Raw genomic sequence first — 27,471 nt, 5'->3', positions numbered from 1 at the left:
GTACATTTACCAAGCCATTTCCAAATCTAAGAAATGGTATATTTAGGAGGTCAAATGCAAAGTAAATCATTAGTAATGCTTGTAGTTGGAGTTGGAGGGAAGTGAGAATAGCTTTCACATTTTCTTTGTCTTCTTTATTAATTATAAGAATGTATTAATTTTATATTCAGAAAAATATATTAAATGAACCTCTTTCAGGTTACATTTATCAAATGTTTTACTATGCATTGTTTTCATTTGATCATGGTACTCTGAGGTGAGTGGCGTTTACAGAAAAAGATGTAAAGATTTTAAGGTTTTATAGTATTACACAGCTGGAATGGGAATGTTCTTCAGTTCAAATCCAACACCCATATTCTCCTAGATATTTCTGGATATGGAGAGGTTCTTATTCTACTCACCAAACATGAGGGTTCCTTTCAATGACACTTTTTCAAAATGATATTTAAGAGCCCTGGTGGTGGCTAGACATTGGGCTGTGATCCACATGGTCTGCAGTTTGAAACCACCAGGCAGCTCTGTGGGAGAAAGACTGGGCTTTCTACTCCCATAAACAGTTTCAGTCTCAGGTAACTACAGGGGGTCGCTTTGAGTCAGCATTGACTCAATGGCAGCAAGCTTGGTTTGGGTTTGGTTTCTTAACAATATAACCTCACCACTCAAGATATGAATGTCTTTAGGCATGAAGAGAACCCTAACTTCTCTTAGTGTCTAATTATGGATCTAATTGCAGTTCAGACTTGTCAAGTTCATCTAGGGCTGATGTGGCCTTCAAGTGCTATCCTGGCAGCTTTGGGAAAGAGACTTAAGCACCTTTGTGACTCTCAGCACCATAAGCCAGACATTCAAAATAGTTCCATGGCATAGGGAACTGAGTAGTTACTTAGGCTGTATCTCCAACAAGAAAATAAATGTAAATGTGAGAAAAATTCGGCCATCTAGCTCAGAAGCAAAAAAGCCCACATGGAAGAAGCACATCGGCCAGTGCGATCACGAGGTGCCAAGGGACCAGGTATAAGGCATCATGCAAAAAAAAAAGATATAAGTGTGTGTATGTATGTGTATATATGCATATGTATATATGTATATATATACCATATTAAATGAAGGGGGAAGTGCAGAGTGGAGACCCAAGGCCCAAGTGTCGGCCAATGGAGATCCCTTCATAGAGGGGTTTAGGAGAGGAGATGGGTTAATTAGGGTGCAAGGTAGTACCGATGAAGAACACAGCTTTCCCCCAGATCCTGGATGCTTCCTCCCCCCAACTACCATGATCCGAATTCTACCTTGCAGGGATGGATAGGGCAGAGGCTGTACACTGGTACATATGAAGGCTGGAGGCACAGGGAATCCAGGGTGGATGATACCTTCAGGACCAAGGGTGTGAGGGACGATGCTGGGAGAGTTGAGGGTGAGTGGGTTGGAAAGGGGGAACTGATTACAAGGATCCACATGTGACCTCTTCCCTGGGAGAGGGACAGCAGAGAAGGGGGGGGAGGGAGACTCCGGATAGGGCAAGATAGGACAAAATAACGATGTATAAATTACCAAGGGCACATGAGGGAGAGGGGAAAGGGGAGGGAGGGGAAAAAAAAAGAGGACCTGATGCAAAGGGCTTAAGTGGAGAGCAAATGCTTTGAGAATGATTGGGGCAGGGAATGTATGGATGTGCTTTATACAATTGATGTATGTATATGTATGGATTGTGATAAGAGTTGTATGAGTCCCTAATAAAATGTAAAAAAAAGAAAAAAATGTGAGAAAAATTAATTCTTGAAAAATAGACAATAACTACATAAAAATTGACATGAAAAACAGATAATCCAGATGGATTTAATACCAGAGGAAATGAGTGCTTTATTTGATTAAATGCTGAGGTGAAATTTTGCCCAGTGAAAGTCACAGGCTGTCTGCAGTGTTTCATAGATTATTTTTGTTTTGTTTTTAATACCTCTTGTGGTCCATGTAAGAACTTGACACTTGGTTATCCAAACAGTATATAGGATAAACCTCCATTAGTATATCTTACTAAAAGAGATAGGTAGGTTTATTGTGCCAACCTGGTCAATAGACACGTGGGATTAATATGGTTGTAGTTTAAGTGAAGGGCAAAGAGATAAATGGCTCTGTGAGCCTTGCCTTTCCGTCTCTTGCTCTTTGATGATCGGACCAGTGCGGCTGCCTTAGCTAGTTCTCTGCTTCAACTTGTGAGCTACCCTCCTTGTGGGACACCCAACCCATGAACCATGTTGCTATAGTTTAAGGTTCCTTTGAGACCTGCTTCACCACACTGCTGGTGTGTACATCACTTGAGCTGGAGGTTGTCAGACCCTGTCATCTGGCTATCTGTTGGTGACCTGCCCTGCTGTTCACTGCCTATGGCTGGACTGCCTTATAATGCTCTACAGAAGACTCAGCTGTCTGCTTCCTTGACTTGCACCCAACAGCCCTCGTGTGTTGAAGGACTGCCAGTATATTAACTATCTCATGGAAGTGAGTTGAACTGAGAACTCTGTACTGCTCTGTGGACTAATTAGCTGTTTATTTCATTGTGTTATATATATATATATATATATATACATTCATAAATTTCCTTGTTTTGTTTCTCTAGAGAAGCCTAACACATATTATTTTTTTATTAAAAGATCATTTTCTTGGGTGGTCTTACAGCTCTTATAACAATCCATACATCAATTGCATTGAGCATATTTGTACATATGTTGCCATTATTATGTTCTACACATTTACCTTCCATTGAGCCCTTAATATCAGCTCTTCTTTTTTCCCTTCCCCCTGCCTCGTGACCCCTTGATAAATAATAAATTATTATTTTCATATCGTACACTGTTGCTCTTCCCCCTGGGAAGGGGAGTGGTGTTATGTGTCAATCATTGCAAACAGTTCCCCCTTCCTCCCTGTCTCTTCCCACCCACCCCTAGGACACTCCTGGTATCACTACTCCCATTCCTGTTCTTGGATTCCATGTGTGTCTTGAGCTCTTTAAAAAAAATGTTTTTAAGATCACTTTATTGGGAGCTCTTACAGCTCTTATAACATTCCATACATCAATTGTATTGAGCATATTTGTACATATGATCATTTTCAAAGTATTTTCAACTTGAGTCCTTGGTATAAGCTCCTTTTTCCCCCTCCCTCCCTCATGAATCCTTGATCAATTATATATTGTTGTTATTATTTCATACCTTACACTGTCCATTGTCTCCCTTCACCCACATTTCTGTTATTTGTTCCCTTGGCAGGGCTATATATCCGACCTTGTGATGGGCTCCCCATGTCTCCCCCTTTGCCCTCCCCAACCATCCCACTACCCTCATGATATCACTACTCCCACTACTGTTCCTGAGAGGTTTATCTGTTCTGAATTCCATGTACCTTGAGTTCTTATCTCTTATCTTTACCTGTGCACATGCTCCAATCTAGCTCAAAGTGAAAGGCAGGACTGGGGTCATGTTAGTAGGGGGTGAGGAAGCCTCAAGGAACCGGAGAAATATTGTGCTTTTTATCAGTGCTATACTGTGCCTGGGGGACTCATCCCTTATTTGTAACCCTTCTGTTAGGGGATGTCCCATTGTCTGCAGAGGGGTTTGGGGTCTCTGCTCCAATCCACCTGATGCTCAAAAATATGTTTTTTTTGTTTGTTTGCTTGTTTGTAACAGGCATCTTCTGATGCCTGTTGCCTGATCCCATTGACACCTCATGATTGTACAGGTGGGTGTGCTTCTTCCATGTGGGCTTATTGCTTTTCTGCTACATGGCCACTTGTTTAACTTCAAGCCTTTAAAACCCCATTGATAGCTGGGCACCACCCACTTTCTTCACATTTGCTTATGCAGCCATTTTGTCTTCAGCGATTGTGCCCAAAGGGTGAGCATCACAGAATACATTTGTTAGAACAAAGTGTTCTTGCACTGAGGGAGGGCATGTTCACTACCTCTGTGTATAACCATATAAATATCTGTACATAGGCTGATACCTCTATTTTTATGAATTAATGTATCTACATATGTACACACCTATGCTTATACCTCTCTCCATAGCTTTGCTTCCTAGATCTTTCCTGTTTCCCTTTGCTTCCTCCTGCCCCACCATCACACTTATCCTTCTTCTGCCTCTCAGTAATTCCTCAGCTAGATTGCTGTTGTTCCAGCACCCCAGGATCTCTATGTCCTCATCTTTGTTCTTTTAATTCCCTAGTTGCTTCCCTGTCTGTGGTGCTGTTTGCTCGCTGCTCTCTTGCCCCACCTCCTTCTCCCCCCAGGTCTCTCCAGAATAGTCGGTCCAGTTGCTTTCTCCTCAGGCTTGCTTCACATGCCTATCATATAAAAGTAGTGACACCAATGCTAACAGTGACCAAAAAAAAGATTGAATAAAAAGAGAAAGAAAAGAAAGATCATTATAACTAGAAAAAGAAAACAAACATAATTCCAGGTCTGTCCTCTGACCTTTATGACTCTCTCCCCAGTGGTCCTGGGGGATTCTGGGAGCTGTCCCTCCTAGCCTGGAGTCTATTTTAAGGGCTCCTCAGAGGCTGTGTGGCTTTGCTTTTCTCCTGTTGTTGATCTGCTATGTTCCCTTGTTGATTCTCCCGCTGTGGGATGTTCAAACCAGACTATCTCCCTGCCGTGTGTCCCAGTACTGTCCTCTGTCACCGTATGCTCCTGTAAGGGGACATCGTGTCTTGGGCTGTTGTTGACCCTACAGGCCTCTCTGTGCCTTAGCAGCTCCGTGCAGAGATATCATCCTCAGGGCTTGGTGTGCCGACAGAGGTCTAGACACACTCTTTCCTTCTGGGTTTGCTCTCCCCAATCTGTAGGCTTAGTGTTGTCATCTGTTGCACTACTTCTAGGGAGGGGCCTAGTTTTCTTGGATTGGGGCCAACCCTATAGCCCATTGTTTTCATGTGTTGTTCCATGTGATTACATTGCCCTCAATGTTTGGTGCACCGTGGTGGGGTCTGCATGCACACTCTCAATTCTGTGGAGACATAACCAATACTCTCCCCCTGGGTGTGTTCGTGCCCTGTTCCCCCCATGGCATCATTCACCCCCTTCTGCCCTTTCCCCTTCTGCCCTTTCCCCTTCTGCCCTTTCCCCTTCTGCCCTTTCCCCTTCTTTTTATTGGAATCACATGTATCTCCTTGGGTTTGGTCTGACCTCCTTCCGACTGCTTGTACCTCAACTCATGAGCATAAGTTTCTTTTCTTCTATATATACTGTGCTGATTATACTTACCCCAGGAGACTCATGTTGTCCTTTTGTGATTGGCTAACTTCGCCTAGCATAATTTCCTCCAACTCTCCCCATGAGATGGTGTGCTTCACGTGATCACCAGTGAAAAGGGTTTATTTTAAGGAAATACTAAAGTGTAACATACAATGACAAACTGTTAGAATATTTTTTACCTCACTGCAATGGAGTCAATTCCAACTCCTGGTAACCCTAATAGGACAGGGCAGCACTGTCCTGTGGGTTTCCGAGGCCGTAAGTATTTATGGAAGTAGAAAGTCTCCTTTTTCTACTGGTGGTTTCAAACTGCTGACTTGCCCAAGTCACAACCACGAGGCCACGGGTGACCCTGGAAAGTGTATCTGATCTGACTGCACAGCTATCTTACTTAAACACTGAAAAGAGCAACATTTTTGCTATCCTTTCACACTCAGCTTTTCTGAATTAGGAATTTTGGGAAACTTTTTACTCTGAATTAGGTTGTGGTTTATACAGAACATCCTAATTTTTACATTCAATGATCCATACGCATAGTTTCAGCTCACCCATGAGCCCCCCTTAATGTTTCCTCACTTACCCCAGTTCCTCCCTTGTGTTTCTTGTTTCCATTCCTCCACCTTCCTAACCCTCTGAACGCTCTGTCCTTGGGGAGAGGCTACACCTTTATCTTAAATACCTGATTATTCTCACATGGAAATGACTTCATTTTCAGACCTGAGAGATGACCAAGAGCCAGTCTTTCTCTGACCAATAACCCTCCTCCCATTTAGTATTTTGACTTCTGTTTCATTCTTTTTTTTCTCACCCTACCCTGGACCTGTTAATACAGTGATTCTCAAGCTACCTAATGCCATGACCCTTTAATATAGTTCCTAATGTTGTGGTGACCCCCCAACCATAAAATTATTTTCATTGCTACTTCCTAATTGTAATTTTGCTACTGTTATGAATCGAGTGACCCTTGTGAAAGGGTCATTTGACACTCCCCCAAAGGGGTCGTGACCCACTGGTTGAGAACCACTGTTTTAATAGGATCTCTTTCAGAGCAGTTGAGAGTGGTAGACAGCCCATTAAGTTCTTCTGGCTCCAGGCTGTGGACTGACCTTTGTATAGTCCATAAGTCCACTCATCTCTCCTCTGGATAAGAAGATACCAATGGTTTTCCCTTAGATGGTTGCCCATGAGCTTTCAAAACACAAGCCATTACTCACCACAGTAGGATAGCAACCATCGTCTTTGTGAAGTATGGTATGTCAATGGACCTTAGCATCCACTGAAATATTACGATCTTGATCCCAGAGTCCCAGCAACTTAATCTTGTCTCAAGGTGTTTGATTATGTCTAAGAAGTTTCCTTAACTTTGCGCCCTGTATGCTCCACCACATTCTTGGGTAATTTGCTGCAAACACAAAATGCACATATGCATATCCTGGGTGTCTTCCTACTCTCCCTCCCTTACTTAATCGGCCCGTATGTCTATCCATGCATCTATTCACAGAGCACCACTATTGCAGAGCTGCACAGATACCAGGCTTTCCCTTACCTCCTGAAAGCCTCTGTCTGCCCAGCTCCATTTCTTCTTTTGCCAGCTCCCTCTTATTTTGTATTGGCCCCCTTCACCCAAGTTATCACTTGTCCATCCTCTAGCCTATGGCGTCCCCCCTTCCCTTCGCCTCCTACCCCTGGTAACCATCTGAGAATGTTTCTTTTAGTGTTGAAGCTATTTCTAGACTTTTTTCTAATAGTGATCTCATGCTCTATTTGCCCTGCTGTGATTGACTGACTTCACTCAGCATGATGTCCCCCAGGTTTATCCATGAGTGCCTCACAGCTTAATCATTATTCTTTAACATTGCATAGGACCCCACCGTGTGCATGGCCCAAATTGCACTTACCCATTCTTCCACTGGTGGGCACTGTGTTAGTCTGGGTACTTTAGAGAAACAAATCCACAGAAACTCATCTATAAGAGAGTTTTATATAAAGGGTAAGTGCACATCAATAAAACATCCCACCCAGTGCTTCCCAAGCCCACAAGTCCAACAATCCTCCTCCACCTCACAAAACACAGGCTATGACACTGACTGCAGGAGCAAAGTCGAATCAGTGAATGTGTAAGCATCTCAGCGCTGGCAGGGGTCTCCTCACGGCTGCTCCAGCACCCAGGGCTGCATTGGGGTAGGTCTATGCGGCTTCTCCTAAGGGATGTCTTGAGGAAGTGTGCCTTGTTAGTTGAAGCAGGGAACTGGCTAAGGCAGCTCCACCCTGGTCCGAAAGCAAGAGACCCGAGAACTAGAAAGGCGAGGCTCACTGAGCCATTTATCCCTCGGCCCTTCGATTAACCTCACGTGTTTATCAGCCAGGTTGACACAATAAACTAACTGCCTCAGGCACTTGTTTCCATCTTTTTGTCATTGTGAATAGTGCTGTGATGAACATGGAGTACGTACATCTATTCGTGTCACAACTCTCACTTCTCTAGGATAAATATCAAGTAGAGTGGTTGCTGGGTCCTGTGGTATTTCTATTCCCAGTTATTTGAGGGGGTGCTACACCACTAGCCCTCATGGTTGTGCTGTTTTACAATCTTACCAGCAGTGTATGAGGACTCCAATCTCTGTACCACCTGCGTCAGTTGTTGTTTTCAGGGGGGGGGGAGGGAGGGTTAATTTTGCTTCATTACCATTTTGATTTGTATTTCTTAAATGGCTAATAGTCACATTTCTTCATGTCCTTTTTGGTAGTGTCTGATATATTTGGTGAATCTGTGGATAAAAACTACCGAACTCGATTCTGTGTGCATGACATCACCTTGAAATAAAATCTAATAAATAAGCATAAAGTTGAACTCTTAATACTCTGTTCACTCCACCATCACTATATCCCTTTTGTTCCCTACTACCCATTTGAGGAGCCCCAGTGATGTAGTTAAGCATTTGACTGCAAGTCTACAAACAGCCATTCAGACCCACCAGCCACTCTGTGGAGCCCTGGTGGCATAGTGGTTATGCAATGGATTGTCCAACTGCAAGGTTGGCAGTTCAAAACCACTAGCTGCTCCTTGGGAGAAAAATGAGGCTTTCTATTCCTGTAAAGAGTTGCAGTTCGAAAACCCACCGGGGGCAGTTCTAGCCTGTTCTGTAGGATCACTAGAAGCCGGCATCGCCATGATAGCAGAGTTTGGAGTTCTTTGGATCTCTCCATGCGAGAACGAGGCTGTCTGCTCCTGTAACGATTTACAGTCCCAGAGACCCCATGGACAGTTGTGTCTTTCCATTTAGTCAATAACACTGCACTCTTTCAGTTATGAAGAAACCTAAGGATCTTTTGAGTCCTCCTTTTCCCTCAAAATCTACATTTAACCCATCAACGATCTATATGTTAAACATTCAAAATACAGCTGAAATACAACCTCTTCTCATCTCCATGACTACCACTTAAAATAAGAAAAATGTCCTTTAGAATTTTTGTATTGATCCTGTGGCTTTCACTGCACTTACCAGTTATGGCTTCCAAAACCGTGACGGATTCAGCTTCTTCCTGGTTCTCCAGACTTACTTGCCTATTTCTCTCTGCCTGTTGGAAGTCCAGCCACGTTAATGCCATACTATTCTTAAAATAAGACGCGCTCTTTCCTGCTTCAGCGATGTCCACAAGATATTCTATCTAAGATGCACTTTCTCCTACATCTGGGTAGCTGAAAACCCCATTCTTCAGGTCTGAACTTAAATAATGACTCCTTAGAAAGACCTTACCTGGCCATTATATTTAAATAGTTACCCTTCGGGTAATAATTATTCTGTATTCCTGCTCTCACGGACATTCTAATTTGTAATTATGTACCACACATAGATCAGCAGGAGTCAAAATAATTTTATGGCAACTTACAGTGATATATTAGTTCAGGGGCAGGTGGGCTTCACCTTGAGATTAGACATTGTGTGTGTGTTTTGTGTGTGTGTGGCTATGTAGAGAACATACAAGGGGTTACCCCCTCAAAAAAACACATTTCTCCCCCAAAGCTATGTATTTAAGTTTTTGTACAAAACAATCTTATCACCTTTAAAGTACTCTCCATTACACTTAACACAATTGTCAAATCTGCAATTCCATTCTTGGAAACATTTTTCTAACTAATTTGTTTAGATGGCTGATAGTATCTACCTCATTTGTTTATTTCTTTCTACTCTTTCTAAATCGTCAAATCTCTGTCCATTCATGTCCCTCTTCATTTGCAGAAACAAAAAGAAGCCACACAGAGGAAGGTACATGGGGCAAGAAAGACATGCTGCTTTTGCCCAAAATGGTGGCAAAGCCAGTCCCTCATCTAGCACAAATCAGGCCTTTTTTGTTGCACACTGTTACGCAATCTTTTCAGAACCTCTAAATAGAAAGCTTGATTAACAGTCTGAACTGATGGAACAAACTCCGAATGCACTACAAGTTGACATTTTTGTTTGGGGAAGTTGACAGGACACCCTGAACGTGGTTTGTCATCAATTCACATTTCACCTTTTTCTAAAAGAGAAAACCACTCCTACGCTTTTCCACAGCCCTGTCCTTTGAAGTGTATTCGACATCACAACAGTTTCTGTGGGATTGTTCATGAGCAGCAAACAAAATTTCACAGCTGTTCTCTTAAATTGGCCATCACACACAAAAAAAAACGAGGTTCAACAATTACAAGGATCTAATGTCCTCCCTGGGGGATGGACAACAGAAAAGTGGGTGAAGGGTGATGTCGGACAATGTAAGATATGACAAAATAATAATTTATAAATTATCAAGGTTTCATGAGGAAGGGGGGAATAGGGATGGAGGGGGGAAATGAGGGGGGGGAAATGAGGTTCAAGCGAAACTGCTTTTATGAAAACACTTATTGTGACCAGAGAACCTTCCCAGGCGACGCCACCAGGTGTGCTAACTCTGAGTGAGTTGCTCAATGCTCGCCTTGAGAGGAAACATGAGTGCTATGAAAGCTCCCCAGCGGAGCTTTTTTGTTTTGTTTTTTGGGGGGAGTATTACCCAGTCATATACTCAATGTATAGCAATTGTATTATTTTTCTGTATTGCATAACAAGTTGCCATAAACTTAATGACTTAAAATTATACGAATTATGTCAGTTTCTGTGGGTCAGCTGATCAAGCAGGTTCACGATGTCCTCTGCTCAGAGTTTCTGAAGGCTGCAAAGTGCTGCCCTTCTCTTCTGGAGTCTCAAATGGGCAAGAATTAGACTTCCTAGCTAAGCTGACAAGATTTATCTCTGTGTGATATGTGACTAAGCACTTCAGCTTTTTGTCCCTAGAGGCCATGCCCAGATCCTAGATGCCATCTATAATCCCTAGGGGTGTCCACAATTCCCTGCCACCGTGCTTCCTGAGCATAAATGAAGTCAAGAAGAACCTCCAAGTACGAGTTGGTAAGATCAATGTCATATGAGAGCAACATTTATCACCTTGTATATACTCTACTGACGGGATACATGCCACAAATCTTTCCCCTACTCAGTGGGCGGGGGTTATATAGGGTATGAATGAATATGGAAGCCATGTTAGGGTTGGTCTGCAAAATCAGTGTATACTAAATCAACTATAATCAATGTATCTGTATCTTTTTTCAAAGTTTTATTGGCATATAATTCACGTCGTAGCACTCAATAGTTCAATCTCATCAAGAAGAGTTGTACACATTTTCTTCAGTCTTGTATCATGAATTATCAGCTCCCCGTTTCCTCTCAACCTCCCCTGCCACACCTCCAAGGAACTGTTAATCTAGTTAATGTTTCTATAGGTTTGTCTATCCTGGATCTCATTCACACACAGAAAAACATTTTTAAAAACTAACAACAATAATAAATTGAGACAGATAAAAACCTCAATTTAAAATAAAGTAGAAAATATTAAAAACCAGAACAGATTTAAATGGCTCATGACAGGACACTAAATTTTACCTAACTACATTTTCAATGAATTACTTTCCAATGCTTTCTACTGGATAGCAAGGCTTTTCAATGCTTTCTTCTTGATACCAAACCCATTCACAACCCTAGTCCATGGTTAGAAATTCACCAGGAGTGTAATCCATGTGTAGCCCACCCCCACCCCCCCTTTTAAGTGAAACAATTTAAAAATGGTTCAAAAGAGAAATCGAATTATAGTACATTTTGACCTAACTATACTGCCACTGTCTACTATATTCTCTGATGACCAGGCTAGTCACACGAACTGTGATCGGAGGGGATTCACCAAACACGTAATCCATGTGTGGACCCTAAAAATGGATTCTGGGCTTCCACTGCCATACATAGCCTTCTGTAAAGCAGGTGTTCACAATTTAAGCTCTGATACCATTCCTTCCTTCAGATTTGGATTTTATTATTTACAATTCTTGTGTCACACAGGCTGGTGTGCTTCTTCCATGTGGACTTAGTTGGCATTCCATTTAGATGGTTTCTTGTGTTAAGGAAGCCTTTAAGACCCCAGATACTGTTCTTTCTGATAGACGGGCATGGTCCCGTGTATTTACCGCACTTTGCTTCAGCACCCATGCCTTCAGGGATCCCTTCATGAGGGTAAGCATCAAGTAGGGTCATGTCATAAGAACCAAGGTTCTTAGGTTGGGGCTAGAATTGAATGCAAACCCAAAGTCCATTCATGCATCTATGGTTAATGTATGTCTCTGGCCCATCTTAGAGGCATCATTGTCATTTTATGTTGAGAACATTATCAATCATCCCCCTGAGGCATCACGTCCACTGCCATCAAGTCAATGCTGACTCACAGAGAACCTATGGGGCAAGACAGAACTGTTCCTGTGAGTCTCTGAGCCTGCAAATCTTCATAGAAGTAGAAAGCCTCTTCCTTCCCATGTGTAGCTGCCTGATGGTTTTGAACTGTTGACCTTGTGATTAAGTCCAATTTGTAACCATTACACATTGATAGTAATCATTAGTTTAGCCAATGCACAAGAGATCTTTAATAGAGTTCCTCTTTGCTCAAAGATAAGTCATCAGACATAAATTATTTTAAAATTTTAAGTTTCCCACAGTGGTCCATGCTTTGGGAAATTTATGCTTCAGGAACGCTCAAATGACTTGTATTTCTAAGTCACTACTGCCAAGATAAATTTCTAAATGACAGTGAAATATTTTTGTTGACTTACTAAATCTGATTTGGTGGAAAGTGCAAATCAAAATTTATCTATATCTGATTCTAATGTAGCGAACTTTTCTTCTCCCCAACTCAACAGGCTTAGTAGCCTTTATATTCTTCATTAAAGTACATTCAGTTAAAAATAAATAAATCATTGTCACTTGGGAATTTCTCTGATAAAGCAGTAATCAAATTACTAATTTGATTTGATTACGTCTCAACCTTGAGAAATCATCTTTTTATAACATTAAGTACTGAAATGGAAAACACACATAAAGAACCACTGAAGCATCTCAAAGCATATTTTTTCTTGAGGGAAAACAATTTTGTTCCTGCTTAAGTTAAAAGATACACTAGTCACAACTTTTTACACTGAACAAATGTTTACTTGAAAGTACAAACTTCAGTTTTTCCAACTTGGTAAGCTACATGGACTGGGGCAAGCTTGAATCCCTGAGATAAGCCCCACTTAGTCATGGTGTATTACATTTTTCATGTTGATAAATTAAATTTACTAATATCTGCTCAGCATTTTGGATGCCTGTTCAGGAGAACACTTTAGTTTCTTGTCTTGCAGTGTCTTTGAGTTTGGTATAAGGGTAATACAGACCGAGTGTTTCCTCATAGTTTTCAAAATATCTGCATAGACTTGGTATTATTTCTTCTTTAAATTTTAAGAGAATTCTAGTAAAACCATCTGGAGACATTTTTAAAATATGAATTCAGTCTCTTCACCAGACGGGGGACAACTTGGGTTATCAAGTTCTTGAATGTGGTTTGGTATTTTTGTCTGTCGTGGACTTTGTCTCTCGTTCATCCAGGTCAGAATTATGGTAGATTATGTAGAATTATTGTGAATTAGGTGAAGATTTGCAGAGATCATCAGTTTTGCATTCAACAGCTCACGTACATTTTAACTCATCCATTGCCATCGCCACAGTGCATCCTCACTTACCCCTTCTTCCCTGTTTGTGTCCATTCCTTCTTCTCTCATAACCATCTGAACTTTGCCCTTGGGTACATGCTGTCCTTTTAGTTTTAAATGTTTGAACATCCTAACATGAAGGTGAGTTCAGTTCCAGGCCTGAAGGGTGACTCAAGGTCAGCAAACATCTTCTTAAAAGGGCCAGATGGGAAATATTTTAGGACTGTGTCTATACATCATACTCAGCCATAAACAAATCTGGATGTGGCTGTGTTCCAATAAAATTTTGTTGATTTTTGTTAGTTTTATTTAAAAGAGGAACCTATTTGGACAGAACAAGAGTGTACTTCAGGGTTCAAAATCAGTAAAAGTATGTGCCAGGATTGTATTTTGTCACCATGCCTATTCAATGTATATGCTGAGAAATGATCCAGAAGCTAGGCCATGTGACCGACAGAGCATGAGCTCCCAGGCTTTCTTATGGCATTAGTCTGGTAGGCATGGTTCCACCTCTGTGAATGCGTGTTATTGAAAGTTTTGCCCTATCACTAATCGACATTGTGTAAATAGTGTCCAGTCACTTAAGTTTAAGCTGTATAAATAAAATTCATGTATTATGGTCTGAAAAGTTGGCTTATGCATGTATGTTTCATTTCCTTTTGTCAAGTCTTTTAAATTCTTTACTATTGGCTAAATTAGTGCCATTGTCAATATCACAGTATACCTCAGAGGGTTACTTATAATGTTCTCTATCATGAAAATGATAATCTCTCTAAAGTGAACCAGAGACATAGATAAATGAATGGATTTGGGGTTCACACAATTCTAGGCCCAATCTCAAACCAACTAGTTTTTATGACATTGAGTAGGCTACTCAATACTCACCGTCTTGAAGAGATCATTGAAGATATGGATGCTATAGTAAAGTGTGAAAAGCTTGATGGTGCCCGTCTATCAAAAAGTAGAGTGTCCAGTGTCTCAAAGGCTTGTCTTCAAATAAGCAGCCAGCTGCATCAATGAAGTCCACATGGAAGAAGCACACCAGCTTGTGCGCAATAAGGATTTAAAATAATACAGTCAAAAACCAAAGGAGTGAGTTGTGTCAGAGCTTAAATGCTGAACACTGGTTTTCAGAAGGTTATGGATAACAGTGAAGACCAAACTCCATTTGCAGGGTCCCCACATGGTTAGGACTCCAGTGAATGCCCTCTGATCGTCCTAGGGATGTAAATGGCCCTGCTATCAGACAGGGCATTGTAAAGTTGATTGTGACAGATGTTTAACAAAATGTAATACCTTATCATTTGATCTCTTTTAACCCATTTTAAAGTTGTTTCCATTTTTAAGATTTGCTGCTTTTCAATTGAGGTTTTTCTAGGTTTTGTTTTGATATTGTTTTTAATTTTTGTCTGTATCCCATTTGCATTTTGTATGATTTTCTACATATGAAATTCCAGACAGGTAAATCTGAAGAGACAGTAACTAGTTTAACAATTACCTAGGGGCATGGCAGGGGAGACTTGGGGGAAATGAGGAGCTAACAAGTACAAAAGAAAATGTTCTGAAATTGATTGTGGTGATGTCTGCACCATTCTTAATATAAACAAAATGATTAATCTGTATGATATGTGAATTATATGCCCATAAGACTATTTTTAACAAGAATGTAGCGTTAGGATTTGCAGTAGGCTCATTAACCCCTTGAGATATGTAGATGATGCAACTTTGCTTGCTAAAAATGAAGATTTGAAACACTTGTTGGTGAAGAGCAGGGATTACAACTCAATGTAAACAAAACCACAACTGTCACAACTGACCCAACACAAAACATCATGATAAATGTAAAGGATAAAAACACACTGCATCAAGTGATGCTGACTCATAGGGACCCTATAGGACAGGGCAGAACTGCCCTCTCTGGAGAGGAGTCCCGCCTTTCTCCATGGAACAAACGGCTGACTTGGCAGTTAGCAGCCCAATGCACAGCCACTACGCCACCAGGGTTTTTTCATTAAGACTAAGAACACCTAATATTTATCTTTAATATGCTATCTTTTTCTAAAACATAATGAAACAACTTCAGAAAATTTAGGGAGCCCAGTAAGCCATAGGAATAGTTTGGTATGGCGTTCCTTAACCTGGGTCCTACTAACATTTTGAAATATATATACACATACATACATTTTAGTATGTTTGACGTGCCTATGCATTACAACATATTTAATAGCCCCCCAAGTAATTCCCCTCTGGTTGAGAAACCATTTTAATATCTAAAACTAACTAAAGAAATACAACTATTAGTTGTATGGTTTTAGTGTTCACTATGACTAAACAGGAGTTCTATTTCTTATTTAATTTAAATATATATCATGCTTTGGACTAAGTTAACAATACTTGTTTTTGTCTAGAGCTGAGTTACTCGTAGTGAACAGAAATATGTGGTTCCAAACACTTGAGAGATGGTAAGTCATTGCTGAGAAGAGCAGACTCCATAAAATAGACAACAGATTTTGAAGATTTGTTACAGTATCTTTGTAAAGTATCTTATAATTTTCACATTGATTACATGTTGGGTTCATAATATTTTGATTAAGTGAAATTTCACCAGTTTCTTTTTATTTTTTAAAGAAATATTGCTACTGCAAAATTATAATCACACATGTGGTTTAACACAGGCACACATGTAATATACATGAACAAACAGGGAGCTTGGGAAATGTTGAGTGCTGTTACAGTCGGTAGATTGCAACTAACATTATAGGAGAAATGTATATAAATGTTCAGATGGAAAACAATTTATTCGGTAAACTTTCATCCAAACCACACACACAGCTTCCTGTTTCCATTCACCTCTTTCAGTCTTCTGAACTTTGTTTTTGGTCAATGCTACGAGTTTGGTCTTTCACGGTTGATTGTTCTGAAGATTTTTCTACCCAGGTGTAACTGTTCCCTTCATAGACCTATTATTTGGATGAAGATGATCTCTGGGGTGGGTTTGCCTCTGTTCTGAAGAGTGCCTTAAAGGCCATCGCCACTCTCTGAAGAGGTACCAGCATTTCTACCAGACTAGTAGTTTTAGACTTATTATGACTTTGAGTTTTGTTCCACATTTTTCTCCCATTCTACCCAAGGCCTTCCATTGTAATCCTAATTAGAGTGGTTGATTGAGGTAGCCAAGCACCATCTATGTCTTCTGATCTCAGGGTTGTAGGGGTGGTGGGTCATACTGTCCATTAGTCCTCTGTTTCCTTACATCTTAACTTCTCAATTTTTCATTACTTCAGACAGAGGAAGGCTAATTGTTACATCTTAGATCGCCTCTCACAAGCTTTTAAGACTCCAGTTGCTTCTTACCAAAAGCAGGATATAGAACATTATCTTTGCGGACAATGTTATGTCAACTGACCTAGTTACTCCGCAAGACTATGGTTCTATGCTCCCAAGTCCAGTGACTCATTGCTTCATCGTGTTTCGTTATGGCCAGGAAGTTTTCATAACTTTGTCCCTGTAGCTCTAGGCTATAACTGAATATATTTGTAGGGCATGTAGAAATGCATTGTGTGGAAATTTCCTCTGCCAAACCTACTCATGGGTGTACCCCTGGGTATAGTTCTGTTCACCTTCCCACACCTATTCAGCTTGCATTCACTCAGATTACCACATCATTACTGTCACTGCAGGATTTTGTATTGCATGTCTATGGAACAGTACTATTATAGAAACATCAAATATTTATTATTTTTATAGAAATAAATTCTGAAGTTACAAAATAAGCTAAAAGAAATTTTGAAATTTCCCACAACCCTATGCAATGTTTTGCATATCATAACTCTTTATCATGCCTAAAAGATTTTTCTACTTCAAACCAATTACGATTACGCAGGTGCTTTATTGTGACTTTTGATGTATCTTCATGTTGTTCCTTATAATTCTCCTGCACATCGGTTTCTTTCATACATTCAGGATCTTTCCTGGAGGCATGTTGAGATGTTTCGGCATCTATCATACTTAGAAAATCATAAGCGGGAAGAGGAGGTTTCCATTCCTCAGCAGATAAAACTCCTGAGGGAAAATTGACCCAAAGATAGTACATTAACAGTTATATAATAATCACCTAGATGTACTAGACACCAGTTTATTTTCAGAGACTATGTTTGTAGAAATGAAGGTTTTACATTTACTTCACTTATCTAAGAAAAGCTAGATTCTTTTTATTCATTTACAAGGAAATTTGGTATATCGGTTACTTATCTTGCTCTGAAGAATAGTATTTCTTATAAATTACCCTAGAAAAATTTTGGCACATATATTATTATTCTGTTATTAGCCAAATGTTTTCTTACATTTTAAAACATTATTTTTGAAGAATTATAATAACATCCTTTCCACATATTTGGTGTTTTCTAATTTTCACATGTAAAATTATTATATAAAATTAATCATAGACAAGAAATAATTAAAACTTGCTATGGCATCAACCAAAAGTAAACAAGATTTAGAGTGTTTCTATAAAATTAATTTCACAAAAGTGAATCATGTTTTAAAACTTTAGTCACTATAAAAAGAAAACTGATTAAAGCAAATACATATATAGCCATCTGTAATCAATTTTGTACAATATAGTATGTGTATGATACATCAGCTAATTTTTCTCTTTTTTTAATCATTGGGTTCTCTTACAGCTCTTATAACAATCCACACATCAATTGTATCAAGCACATTTGTACATATGTTGCCATCATCATTTCCAAGACATTTTTTTTCTACTGGAGACCTTGGTATCAGCTCTTTTTCCCCTCCCTCTTCTGCCCAACAATCATCGTAAACCCCTGATAATTTATAAATTACTTTTATTTTACATCATATGCTGCCTCCCTTCACCCATGTTTCTGTTCTTCATCTCTCGGCAGGGCAGGGGGTGTTGCACGTCAATCATTTCCATCGGTTCCCCCTTTTCCCCCCACCTTCACCCTACCCTCATGATATTGCTACTCTCATTATTGGTCCTGAGGGATTTATCTGTCCTGGATTTTGTGTGTCGAGAGCTTTATCTGTATCAGTGTACATCCTCTGGTCTATCCAGATTTTTAAGGCAGAACTGGGGTCATGTGATAGTGGGGGTGGGGGGGCATTAACGAACTAGAGGAATGTTGTGTGTTTCATCAGTGCTATACTGCACCCTGGCTGGCTCATCTCTTCCTTGTGACCCTTTTGCGAGGGGATATTCAATTGTCTACAGACGGGCTTTGGGTCTCCATTCCAACCCCCCTCATTCACATCGGAATGGTTTGTTTGGAGTTGTCTGATGCCTGATACCTGATCCCATTGACACCTCATGATCACGCAAGTTGGTGTGCTTCTTCCATGTGGGCTTTCCTGCCTCCCTGCTAGATGTCTGCTTGTTTAACTTCAAGCCTTTAAGACCCCAGACACTACATCTTGTAATAACTGGGCACCATCAGCTTGTTCTCTATTTAGTAGAAAGATTTCACAAGATAATTTTGAAGATAAACAAGCAGCCATCTACCTGGGAAGCAATAAAGTCCACATGGAAGAACAACACCAACCCATGTGATCACGATACTGAATTAAAGCTCAAATAAAACACAGCAGCACTGCATGCGTATAATATATCTGTATTACTTTTATTAATATATAATTTCATATCTCAGATGAGGAAGCCTTGGTGGTGTCATGGTTAAGCACTCAGGTGCCAATCATTAAGCTGGCGGTTCAAACCCACCAGCTAACGCTGTTGGAGAACAGTGTGTCAGTTTGCTTTCACAAAGATGTAAAGCCTAAGGGACAGTTCCACTCAGATCTACAGGATCACTAGGAGTAGAAATAAACTGGACAGCAGTGGGGCAAATTCAAATTCAATTATACAAAAATCTTTGTACCTGGTACACACCAGCCTGGCAGCTTTAGACAACCTAGCAAATTGATGCTTCAGATTAGTGTTGCCTAGGTCCAGGTTAGCAAATTTAAGAGAGACATAAACAGATAAAATACTTCCTTGAATATAATGAATACACAAGAGGTAATATCAACTATTTATAGAGCGACTAATGCAACTTAAGTACTATATTAACTACCATTATTATTACTCTTAGCAAGCAACTTGGATAATCCTCATACATGGTTAAATCTGAGAACTCTTGTCAGGGAAAACAGTGAAAGCATTGAATGGGTACAGAATCTAGACTGTACAGTGATAGCTCCTATTCTTTAGCTGTAAAATAGGGTGATGTGATCTGGCCAGAGTTAAACAGATACAGAAAACAAATGTAAAAGCTGTACGATGGCTTACAGACGAGAATACCGGAACGGAGTTTTGACTGGAATAGGATGTTCAGTGGGTATTCAAGAGACTGTCACACTGGGGAATGCAAAACGGAAGACTCAAACCCAGGTACATGAAAGACATTCGTGGAAAAATAAATTCATGAAGGATATATGCTCAGCAGGCTAATGATCCAACTGTAATAATTAGAAAATTTTAATTGCATACAAAAATTATATGTTTAAAGGTACTGGTGATCTTTACAACTAAAGAGGTTTCACTGGCCATAAATGTAGAGCAGGAAGTCAACTGTCCCAGGCAAGGCCTATGCTTCTGGCCTCACAATCGGAGACTGTCCCATGGACATGACTATCAGCATATCAATCTTTTTTAGAAGCCCACTCCTAGTGCCATCAAGTCAATTCTGACCCCTGGCGACCCCAAAGGGCAGGGTAGAAGTGCCCCTTTGGTTGCTGAGTCTATAAGCCTTTATGGGAGCAGAGAGCCTCATCTTCCTACCAGGGTGCAACTGCTTGATTCAAACTGCTGATGTCAGCAGCCTAACTCATAACCCACTACACCGCCAGGGCTCCTTACAGCTCCAAGAATCATGAGCATCATGACAATGCTTTCTTTCCAGCACTCATTACCTATGATTCAAGTTTAAGATCAATGTAACACAATACAAAACTACTGAAAACAGAAAACTTACTGATATGTCTTTCTAGTCCTGCTTCAAATTTCTTAAGCCACAATAAAAGGTTTTGTTCAGTTATAGATTGGTCTGAAGGAAATGCAAACACTTGACCACCTGAATGCAGATTCACCAACACAAGAAGCGGGAGGGGAGGCAGAAGGTCGAAATATACTTGCAGAATTCCTCTTCCTGCAGGAGTATTCTTTCTACAAAAGGAAACAATTTAATGTTAATAGGTTTCCATATCAAAACAGTTGGTAGATCATTCGATCACTCATCTGTAGATCATTACTTTATATACATTGTGTCAGGCCTATAATGTAAGTTGATCTATGTAGATGTTTTAAAAAGCAAGAGGTCTACAACAATGTTGATATATAGACTTCTCAAAAATTTCCTTTTAACATGAGTATTGTGTTTCGTTTACAGGGCAAAAAGTAGCTGGTGACAGTGTAAGTGCAAAACAGACATTGTCCAAAGGCTGTTAGGTTTCTCAAAGTCAATCAGTTCCTTCCAAAATTTAGCCAAATAGCTGATCACACATGCCAGCTCAAAAGTGAAACGGTTATGTAAATTATAAGAACACACTTTTGTTTATATTTTATGCATAATATATCAAGATATTTATTGTATACATGTTTCCTATGTTTATATTGTGGCTTTCCTTAAAAAGAAAGGGGTGGATGTTCAAATTAAAGAGCTTATAACAATTAGTTTTACACAAAAAGACCATACATTTTTAAGTAAAAGATACCTAGTTTTTCTTACACAGCACTTTCTTACACAACACATTCCATATTATACGAAATATTGTTTTGCTCTGAGATAATGGAAATTATATTTATCTGAAAATATCTGTTATATTGTTAATGGAACTGTTCAAAGCACCCACAGTTTTAGATATGTTATATCTGACAAATTTAAACAAAGAATACATGAAATGTTAACACACATATGGATCTAAAATATATGCCTAGAAATCTCACTGGCCGATGCACTAAAATCTTTAGGTGGCATTGTAGCTGAACTTGAAATTAGAGGTAGAGGAAAAATAAACTGACAGGAAATGCCAAAATACCCAATGTTTACTTTTCAATATTTGCCAATTGTCCTCAATGGACATAAATTTCTTTTAAAGTCATAAGAAAAATATACCACTTTTTTTCTTATAAAACAGAATTCATCAAGGGTTGATGACGGAGGGTGGGGAAGGGAGGGGGGAAATGAGGAGTTGATACCAAGATCTCAAGTAGAAAGAAAATGCTTTGAAAATGATGATGGCAACAAATGTGCTTGGCACAGTGGATGGATATATGGATTGTGATAAGAGTTGTACAAGCACCTAATGAAATGATTAAAACAATTCAATCAAAAACAAGGTCATCTGAGACTATCTTAGGGCGTTTAATTACTAAAATATCATGATGACATATACCCATAATCACCACCACAGAGTCAGCTCCAACTCACAGCAACCTGCCGGACAAAGTGGGGTTTCACATATGTGAATCTTTACAGAAGTGTGTGGCTGGCCACATATTTTCCCGGTGAAGGCACTTATACACTGCTGCCATAACATTAGCTTTGAACACAGAGTTACTTTTATGTCTTAGTGAAAATATAGTACTCATTATTAACCTTGTCTGATATTTAAAAATTTAAATATACTTACAGATTTAGCCAGCAAGGGGTAAGTGAATCCAAGTGTTTCTGTTTGATCAGTGTCACCATTACTTCTTCATACTTATGATCTATGCCACCATCACTAAACAAAATAAGCAATGGTTTCTGAAGCCGCAAATAAGTGGGAAGGTTTTCCACAGTGATTTCTGGCTGTTAAGTGACATAAATAAGAACTATAGGGATGACATGCATAAAATAGAGAATAATATCCAAATAACTCATGCAATTTTAATTTGTAAAATGTAATTAACATTTCTAAAAATGTCACTAAATGAAAATACACTTAAGGGAAGACTTTACATTAATTTTACCCAAAGAATTCTGTCTTTGCTCTTGATTCCTTGAATAATCTCTTGAAACAAAACAAAAATTTGGAACTTTAAGTATCTTCAATAAGAAGTCCAAAACACAACTAGCTAACTAGGTCAAGTGGAGACATGACTGGAATTGGGTCTAGTTAGGTCACAAAGATCCACCACCTACTACCTCATGATTACCTCTTAGCATTAACTTACCTCAAGAGGGAGGTGGGATTTTACTAATAAATCTTAATAAAAGCTCTGAACAAGGAAGCTTCATGTGCTTCCTGATTGATGAAAGGCCTTCAAACATGTAAGAAGAAAATAAACGTAATATTGGAAACCCTCCTAAACCTTACTATATGGATCTATATTCTTTTACCCCATATTTGAATCAACCTGGTGTGGTAGTTAGATAATCGGTTATCAATTTGAGCCTTGAGAGTGAAGAGATGCAGTTTAGCCTGTCACTCGGGACGCCGTTTGTTGACCTCATTTGGAGATGCAACAGAGATAAACAGCTAGCTGGAGGTGGGCCACACACTCACTCCCTGTTGAGACAGTCCTGTTGAGAAAGCACATGGAGCTGAAGGAGCCATGTGGAGACCACTGCCAGCGCTGAGATGCTTTTACTGCCACTGGATCCACAACTTTCCACCCACTGATCTGTGACTATCCTGAATTTGGCATCATTGCATATGTTTCTTGAGTCTGAAGAGGAATTTTTAGATTGGTATTGGACATAAGGGATAATATAGAATTTATGGACTTGATCTGGACTGGCATATTTTCTCAATATTCAATTGCTCTTGTACATAAATTTCTTTCTATATACATATGAGTGTCTAAAAATTTGTTTCTCTAGTCTATCCAGACTAACACACCTGGGATGTGGAATAAGATGTACTTGAGCAGGGATTACAAACACAGGAAATAGCAATTAGGAGGGGCAGAAAGCTAGTAAAATACATATACTGTCTTGGAAACCATGAAAGTCAAGTACACCAAGACAGTGGGTCAAGGGTTACTTTACACGTCAAGTAGTTTGGACTTTGTTCCTGGTCTTCATGAAATAACCTTTAGTTGGACTACATTGGCCACACTTGAGAATTTGTATTAAAGATTAGAAAGAAGCTAGTCTGCAAGCCTGCTTGGATCCAAATAATGACTGTGTGAATTGGCTGATAAATACCCAAGTGTCGAAAGATGTCATGGTCAACTGTCACAACATATCCCACAAAGAAAATGTTCTACCTCCTATTTTGGTAACAACTGGGGTCCCCAAAACTTGTAAGACATTAGAATATGGGCGAAAATGTAGAACAAAACTGAAAATCCTGGAAAAGACCACACTTAGTGGTCAAACAGAAACTAGTGGAAGAGCTGAAACTATGGTCCCCTCCTTCCAGTCTGGAATGAACTCACGCTCAATGTGCAGGTAAACAACAGACAGGTCTACAGGGTGAACGGTAACACCGAACAGGTAAGCACTCCCTAGAACAATCAGCTATCTGAGTTCAAAATGTTTTAACATTTGCCCAAGGTTAGAGCTCAGAAGGCAGGAAGAGTCAGGGAGGGAGGACTGAAAACAGGGAAGAGTGGGTAGAAGTGCAATGTGCGATGTTACATTGTGGGCGTTGCAATCAAACATGAAACAAAATGTGTATGAGATTGTTGAATGGAAAATGGATTTGCGCTATAAGCCTTCACCCAATTCATAATAAAAAGATAAGCATAACCAAAAAATCAAAACATTAAATCTCAATGAAGTCCTTGCGGGAGATAATCCTGGAGAGCCTCTTTGGGGTGTGGTATGCCCAATGTTTCAGGACCTTTCCAAACCTTGCCTGAGTTTCTCTTCTTTGAGTTGATTCTGAATTGTATCATGTTATTCCTGCCTCTTTGTCTCCCTAATTCTCCTGAGCGTTGTATCCTTTACCCTAATAAAACACCTACCCACATGTGTGTAAGTTCTATGTGACGGTGTAGTAAATCACTCAGCAGAGCAAGAGAGAGTGCCATGGGGAATGAAATGCCTGCCGTTGGAGACAATGAAGAATGTGGAATGCAGAGATGCACTTGACCTTCACTTCCTAGGAACCAGCTTTGTGATGATTTTTATTCACTAAGAGAAAGTAAATTAATTATTCATTTACAGACTTAGGCATGTAAGAGGAAAACCAGGTGGGAAAAGGTCTTCATAAATTATCTAGCTCTCAAGAATACTGAAAATAATTAGGATCCAATGGATAACACAATTATGTATCCTTGCCAACCAATGGCTAACAGGAATATGAGAATGTAGAAAGGTCAGCCTTGTGAACTATTCTTATAAATATCAGGAAGGAATATCAGAGGTCTGTGAGTTTAAGAGAAAAATTAAGATTTAAAAATCACATTTAGGATTCAAAAGCTGATTTAGTCTTCAAAATCCACTGCCATCAATTTGATGCCAACTCAAAGCAGCTCTGCTGTTGTTAGGTGCCATCTGTTCAGTCTTAACCCATAGTGACCCTGTGCACACAGAGAGAAACACTGCATAGCCCTGCTCCGTCCTCACACTTGTCCCTATGCTTGAGCCCATTGCTGCAGCCCCTGTGTCCATCATCTCCTTGAGGGCTTAACAAGCACGGTGTCTTTCTCCAGGGTCTCTCGACAACATGTCCAGAGTATATAAGATGAAATCTTGCCATCCTTGCCTCTAAGTAAGCAGCCCATGGTACTTTCAATATCCTTCGCCAGCACACTTCAAATGCATCGATTCTTCTCCAGTCGTCCTTATTCAATATCCAACTTTCACATGCAGATGAGGTCATGGAAAATACCATGGCTTGGGTCCTGTGCATGCTAGTCCTCAAAGCGATATCCTTGCTTTTCAATACTCTAAAGAGGCCTTATGCAAAAGACCACTGTAACAGGTCTTTTGATGTCTTGCCTACTGCCTCCATGAGCACTGATTGTAGATGCAAGTAAGACAAAATCCTTGACCACTTCAGTCTTTTCTCCATTTATCATGGTGTTACCCACTGGTCCATTTGTGAGGACTTGGGTCGCTTTTGCATCGAGTGGTGATCCACACCGAGGGCTGCAATCTCGGATATGCATTAGGACGTCTTCAAGTCCTTCCCACTTTCTAATGAGTCAGAATCAACTCGATGGCAGTGTTTGGTTCTTATGTATTACGCTAATGAGGTTGAATTAATTGCAAAATCAAGTAATGTAGATTATACATGTTGGATTACTGGACTCACTAGTATACAAAGCACTATACTACTATACTAAGGAAGGCCTTTCATGCCACAGTATGTTGTTCTAAAGTTGTATATAAGAAAAGAATAGTAGTTAATGTTTGTTGGAACTGATACTAACAAGAAGCGCTGTAAGCGTGTTTTCTTTTTTTACAATATTAGATGCTAGTTTATTGGAAACAGAGATAAGAGCATACTAAACCTCTCACTCTAATCAATAGTTAGTACTTAAACTTTTTTTTTAATGTTTTATTAGGGGCTCATACAACTCTTATCACAATCTATACTGTTTTCATTTAGTCTTCACACTAACTCTGCAGTAGGTGGTAATGTCACTCACAGTTTAGATATGCAAAATCTGCTGCACTGAGACGTTAACACAGAAAAAGGAAGGAATCAAGCATGGCTTTGAAGGTAGGCAATCTTTCTAGGACTCAGGTGCTTTCTATCAAGCATCAATCTAAATCAACTACTTCAACTGACCAGTAGTGTCAGCATGAAAAATAACACAAAGGCATTCAATCTTTTGGCAGTGTTTTAAAGGAGGTACATGTATATAAAATGAGCAATAAAGCCCAGCAACTCAAAAACGCTTCAGTTCACAAAACATCATGGCCTGTGACAGCAAAAGTTGCGAGATGGTGTATTAAAGTACACAATCTGATCTAAATTCTCCATTTCAAATAACACCCTTATGAGAAAATATACTCACAAATGTTTCCAGAGATGCATGTGTTATGATTCGCACGATGTCTTGAGCACTAGCGCTAGTTAACGGCATGCTCACTGTATCCCCTTCTTCGTGTCTAGCAAGGAGCAAGGCTGGAACCGTTGTGGCGTATTTATCTGACCTATGGAAGAAATCCCTATTAAAATTCACAACCAAAAGACAGAAAGCCATTAAAAAAATGAAAAATTAGGCCAGGAGGTCAGTGTGAGGTAGCAAATGGGTAGCCCTGCTGCTAAGGGGGGGAAAGACCTCAACTTCAAACAAACTAATCTTCACTACGAAGCTTTCTGAGGAAGTTTATGAGTCTTGACAACACAGATTAAAAGAAAGCAACAGATAATGATGTAGCCAGAAGTGTTTAAATAGACCATTTATTCACCACGGAAATATATAAACAGGATTTAGAACACACTGAATGGGGCTGAACATCTTTTGACTTCTCAACACATTGTGGAGAAAGGAGATGGCTTTTAATTCATATCTGCTATTATCCAGGCATGAAGCTACTGCTTTAGTAACATTTTCATCTGACCCTCACACAGCCCTATACAAAGCCCTATCACCTCTGTTTCACTGATGAGAAAGTCGGGACAAAGAGAGAGTGAAAAATCGTTAGGTAAGATTTGAACTGAGAAACCTTCCACATGGAGCTTACTCTCTGCAATGCCTAAAGAGTCCAACCCCCTCCGCTTTTGCTTAATAACCTCTCAACCAAGGAAAATGCTTGTTGAAACTATCAACGATGCATACCATGTGTAAAAACCGAACTCATGGCAAAGTCGAAGTACCCTATTATAAGCACTAACAGAGAGCAGAGCCTTCAAGTTACTTAAAAGATACCCTGTGTTGACTAGTTGGCTCTATACAAGGCATTCCTGAGAAGACGGCAGAGTCAAAGAAGATGGGGCAGGTATTTTTTTGTTAGATAAATTTTTTTAAGTTTTTCTTACAGCTCTTATGACATCCCACACATCAATTGTACCAAGCATATTTGTACATATATTACCATCGTCATTTCCAAAACATTTTCTTCATGAGCCCTTGGTATAAGCTCCTTTTTATCCGTCCCCCACTTTCCGGTTCTCCTGCATCCTTGACCAATTATACATTGTTATTATTATTTCACTTCTTACACTTTCTGTTGTCTCCCTTCACTCACATTTGTTATTCATCCCCTTTTTGGGGGGCTATATCTCCAACCTTGTGAT

General features: G+C 39.7%; 1 protein-coding gene across 2 annotated transcripts in view; it reads right to left on the bottom strand.

The window, feature by feature from the left end:
- Nucleotides 1–15,906: 15,906 nt before the first annotated feature.
- Nucleotides 15,907–27,471, bottom strand: part of TXNDC16 (thioredoxin domain containing 16) — a 90,793-nt gene continuing 79,228 nt past the window's right edge. For both annotated transcript variants that reach the window (XM_075531487.1, XM_075531488.1), the window contains 4 exons: nucleotides 26,246–26,384; nucleotides 21,976–22,136; nucleotides 20,319–20,509; nucleotides 15,907–17,385 (listed from right to left, as the gene is read on the bottom strand). In XM_075531487.1, the coding sequence (XP_075387602.1) occupies nucleotides 17,147–17,385; nucleotides 20,319–20,509; nucleotides 21,976–22,136; nucleotides 26,246–26,384 (730 nt within the window). In that variant the 3' untranslated portion in view covers nucleotides 15,907–17,146. The remainder of the gene's footprint in view (nucleotides 17,386–20,318; nucleotides 20,510–21,975; nucleotides 22,137–26,245; nucleotides 26,385–27,471) is intronic.

Source organism: Tenrec ecaudatus, chromosome 14 (assembly GCF_050624435.1).
Source record: "Tenrec ecaudatus isolate mTenEca1 chromosome 14, mTenEca1.hap1, whole genome shotgun sequence".
Lineage (NCBI taxonomy): Eukaryota > Metazoa > Chordata > Mammalia > Afrosoricida > Tenrecidae > Tenrec > Tenrec ecaudatus.
The sequence above is the reverse complement of the archived record's forward strand: the minus strand, read 5'-3'. Positions and strand labels throughout refer to the sequence as shown.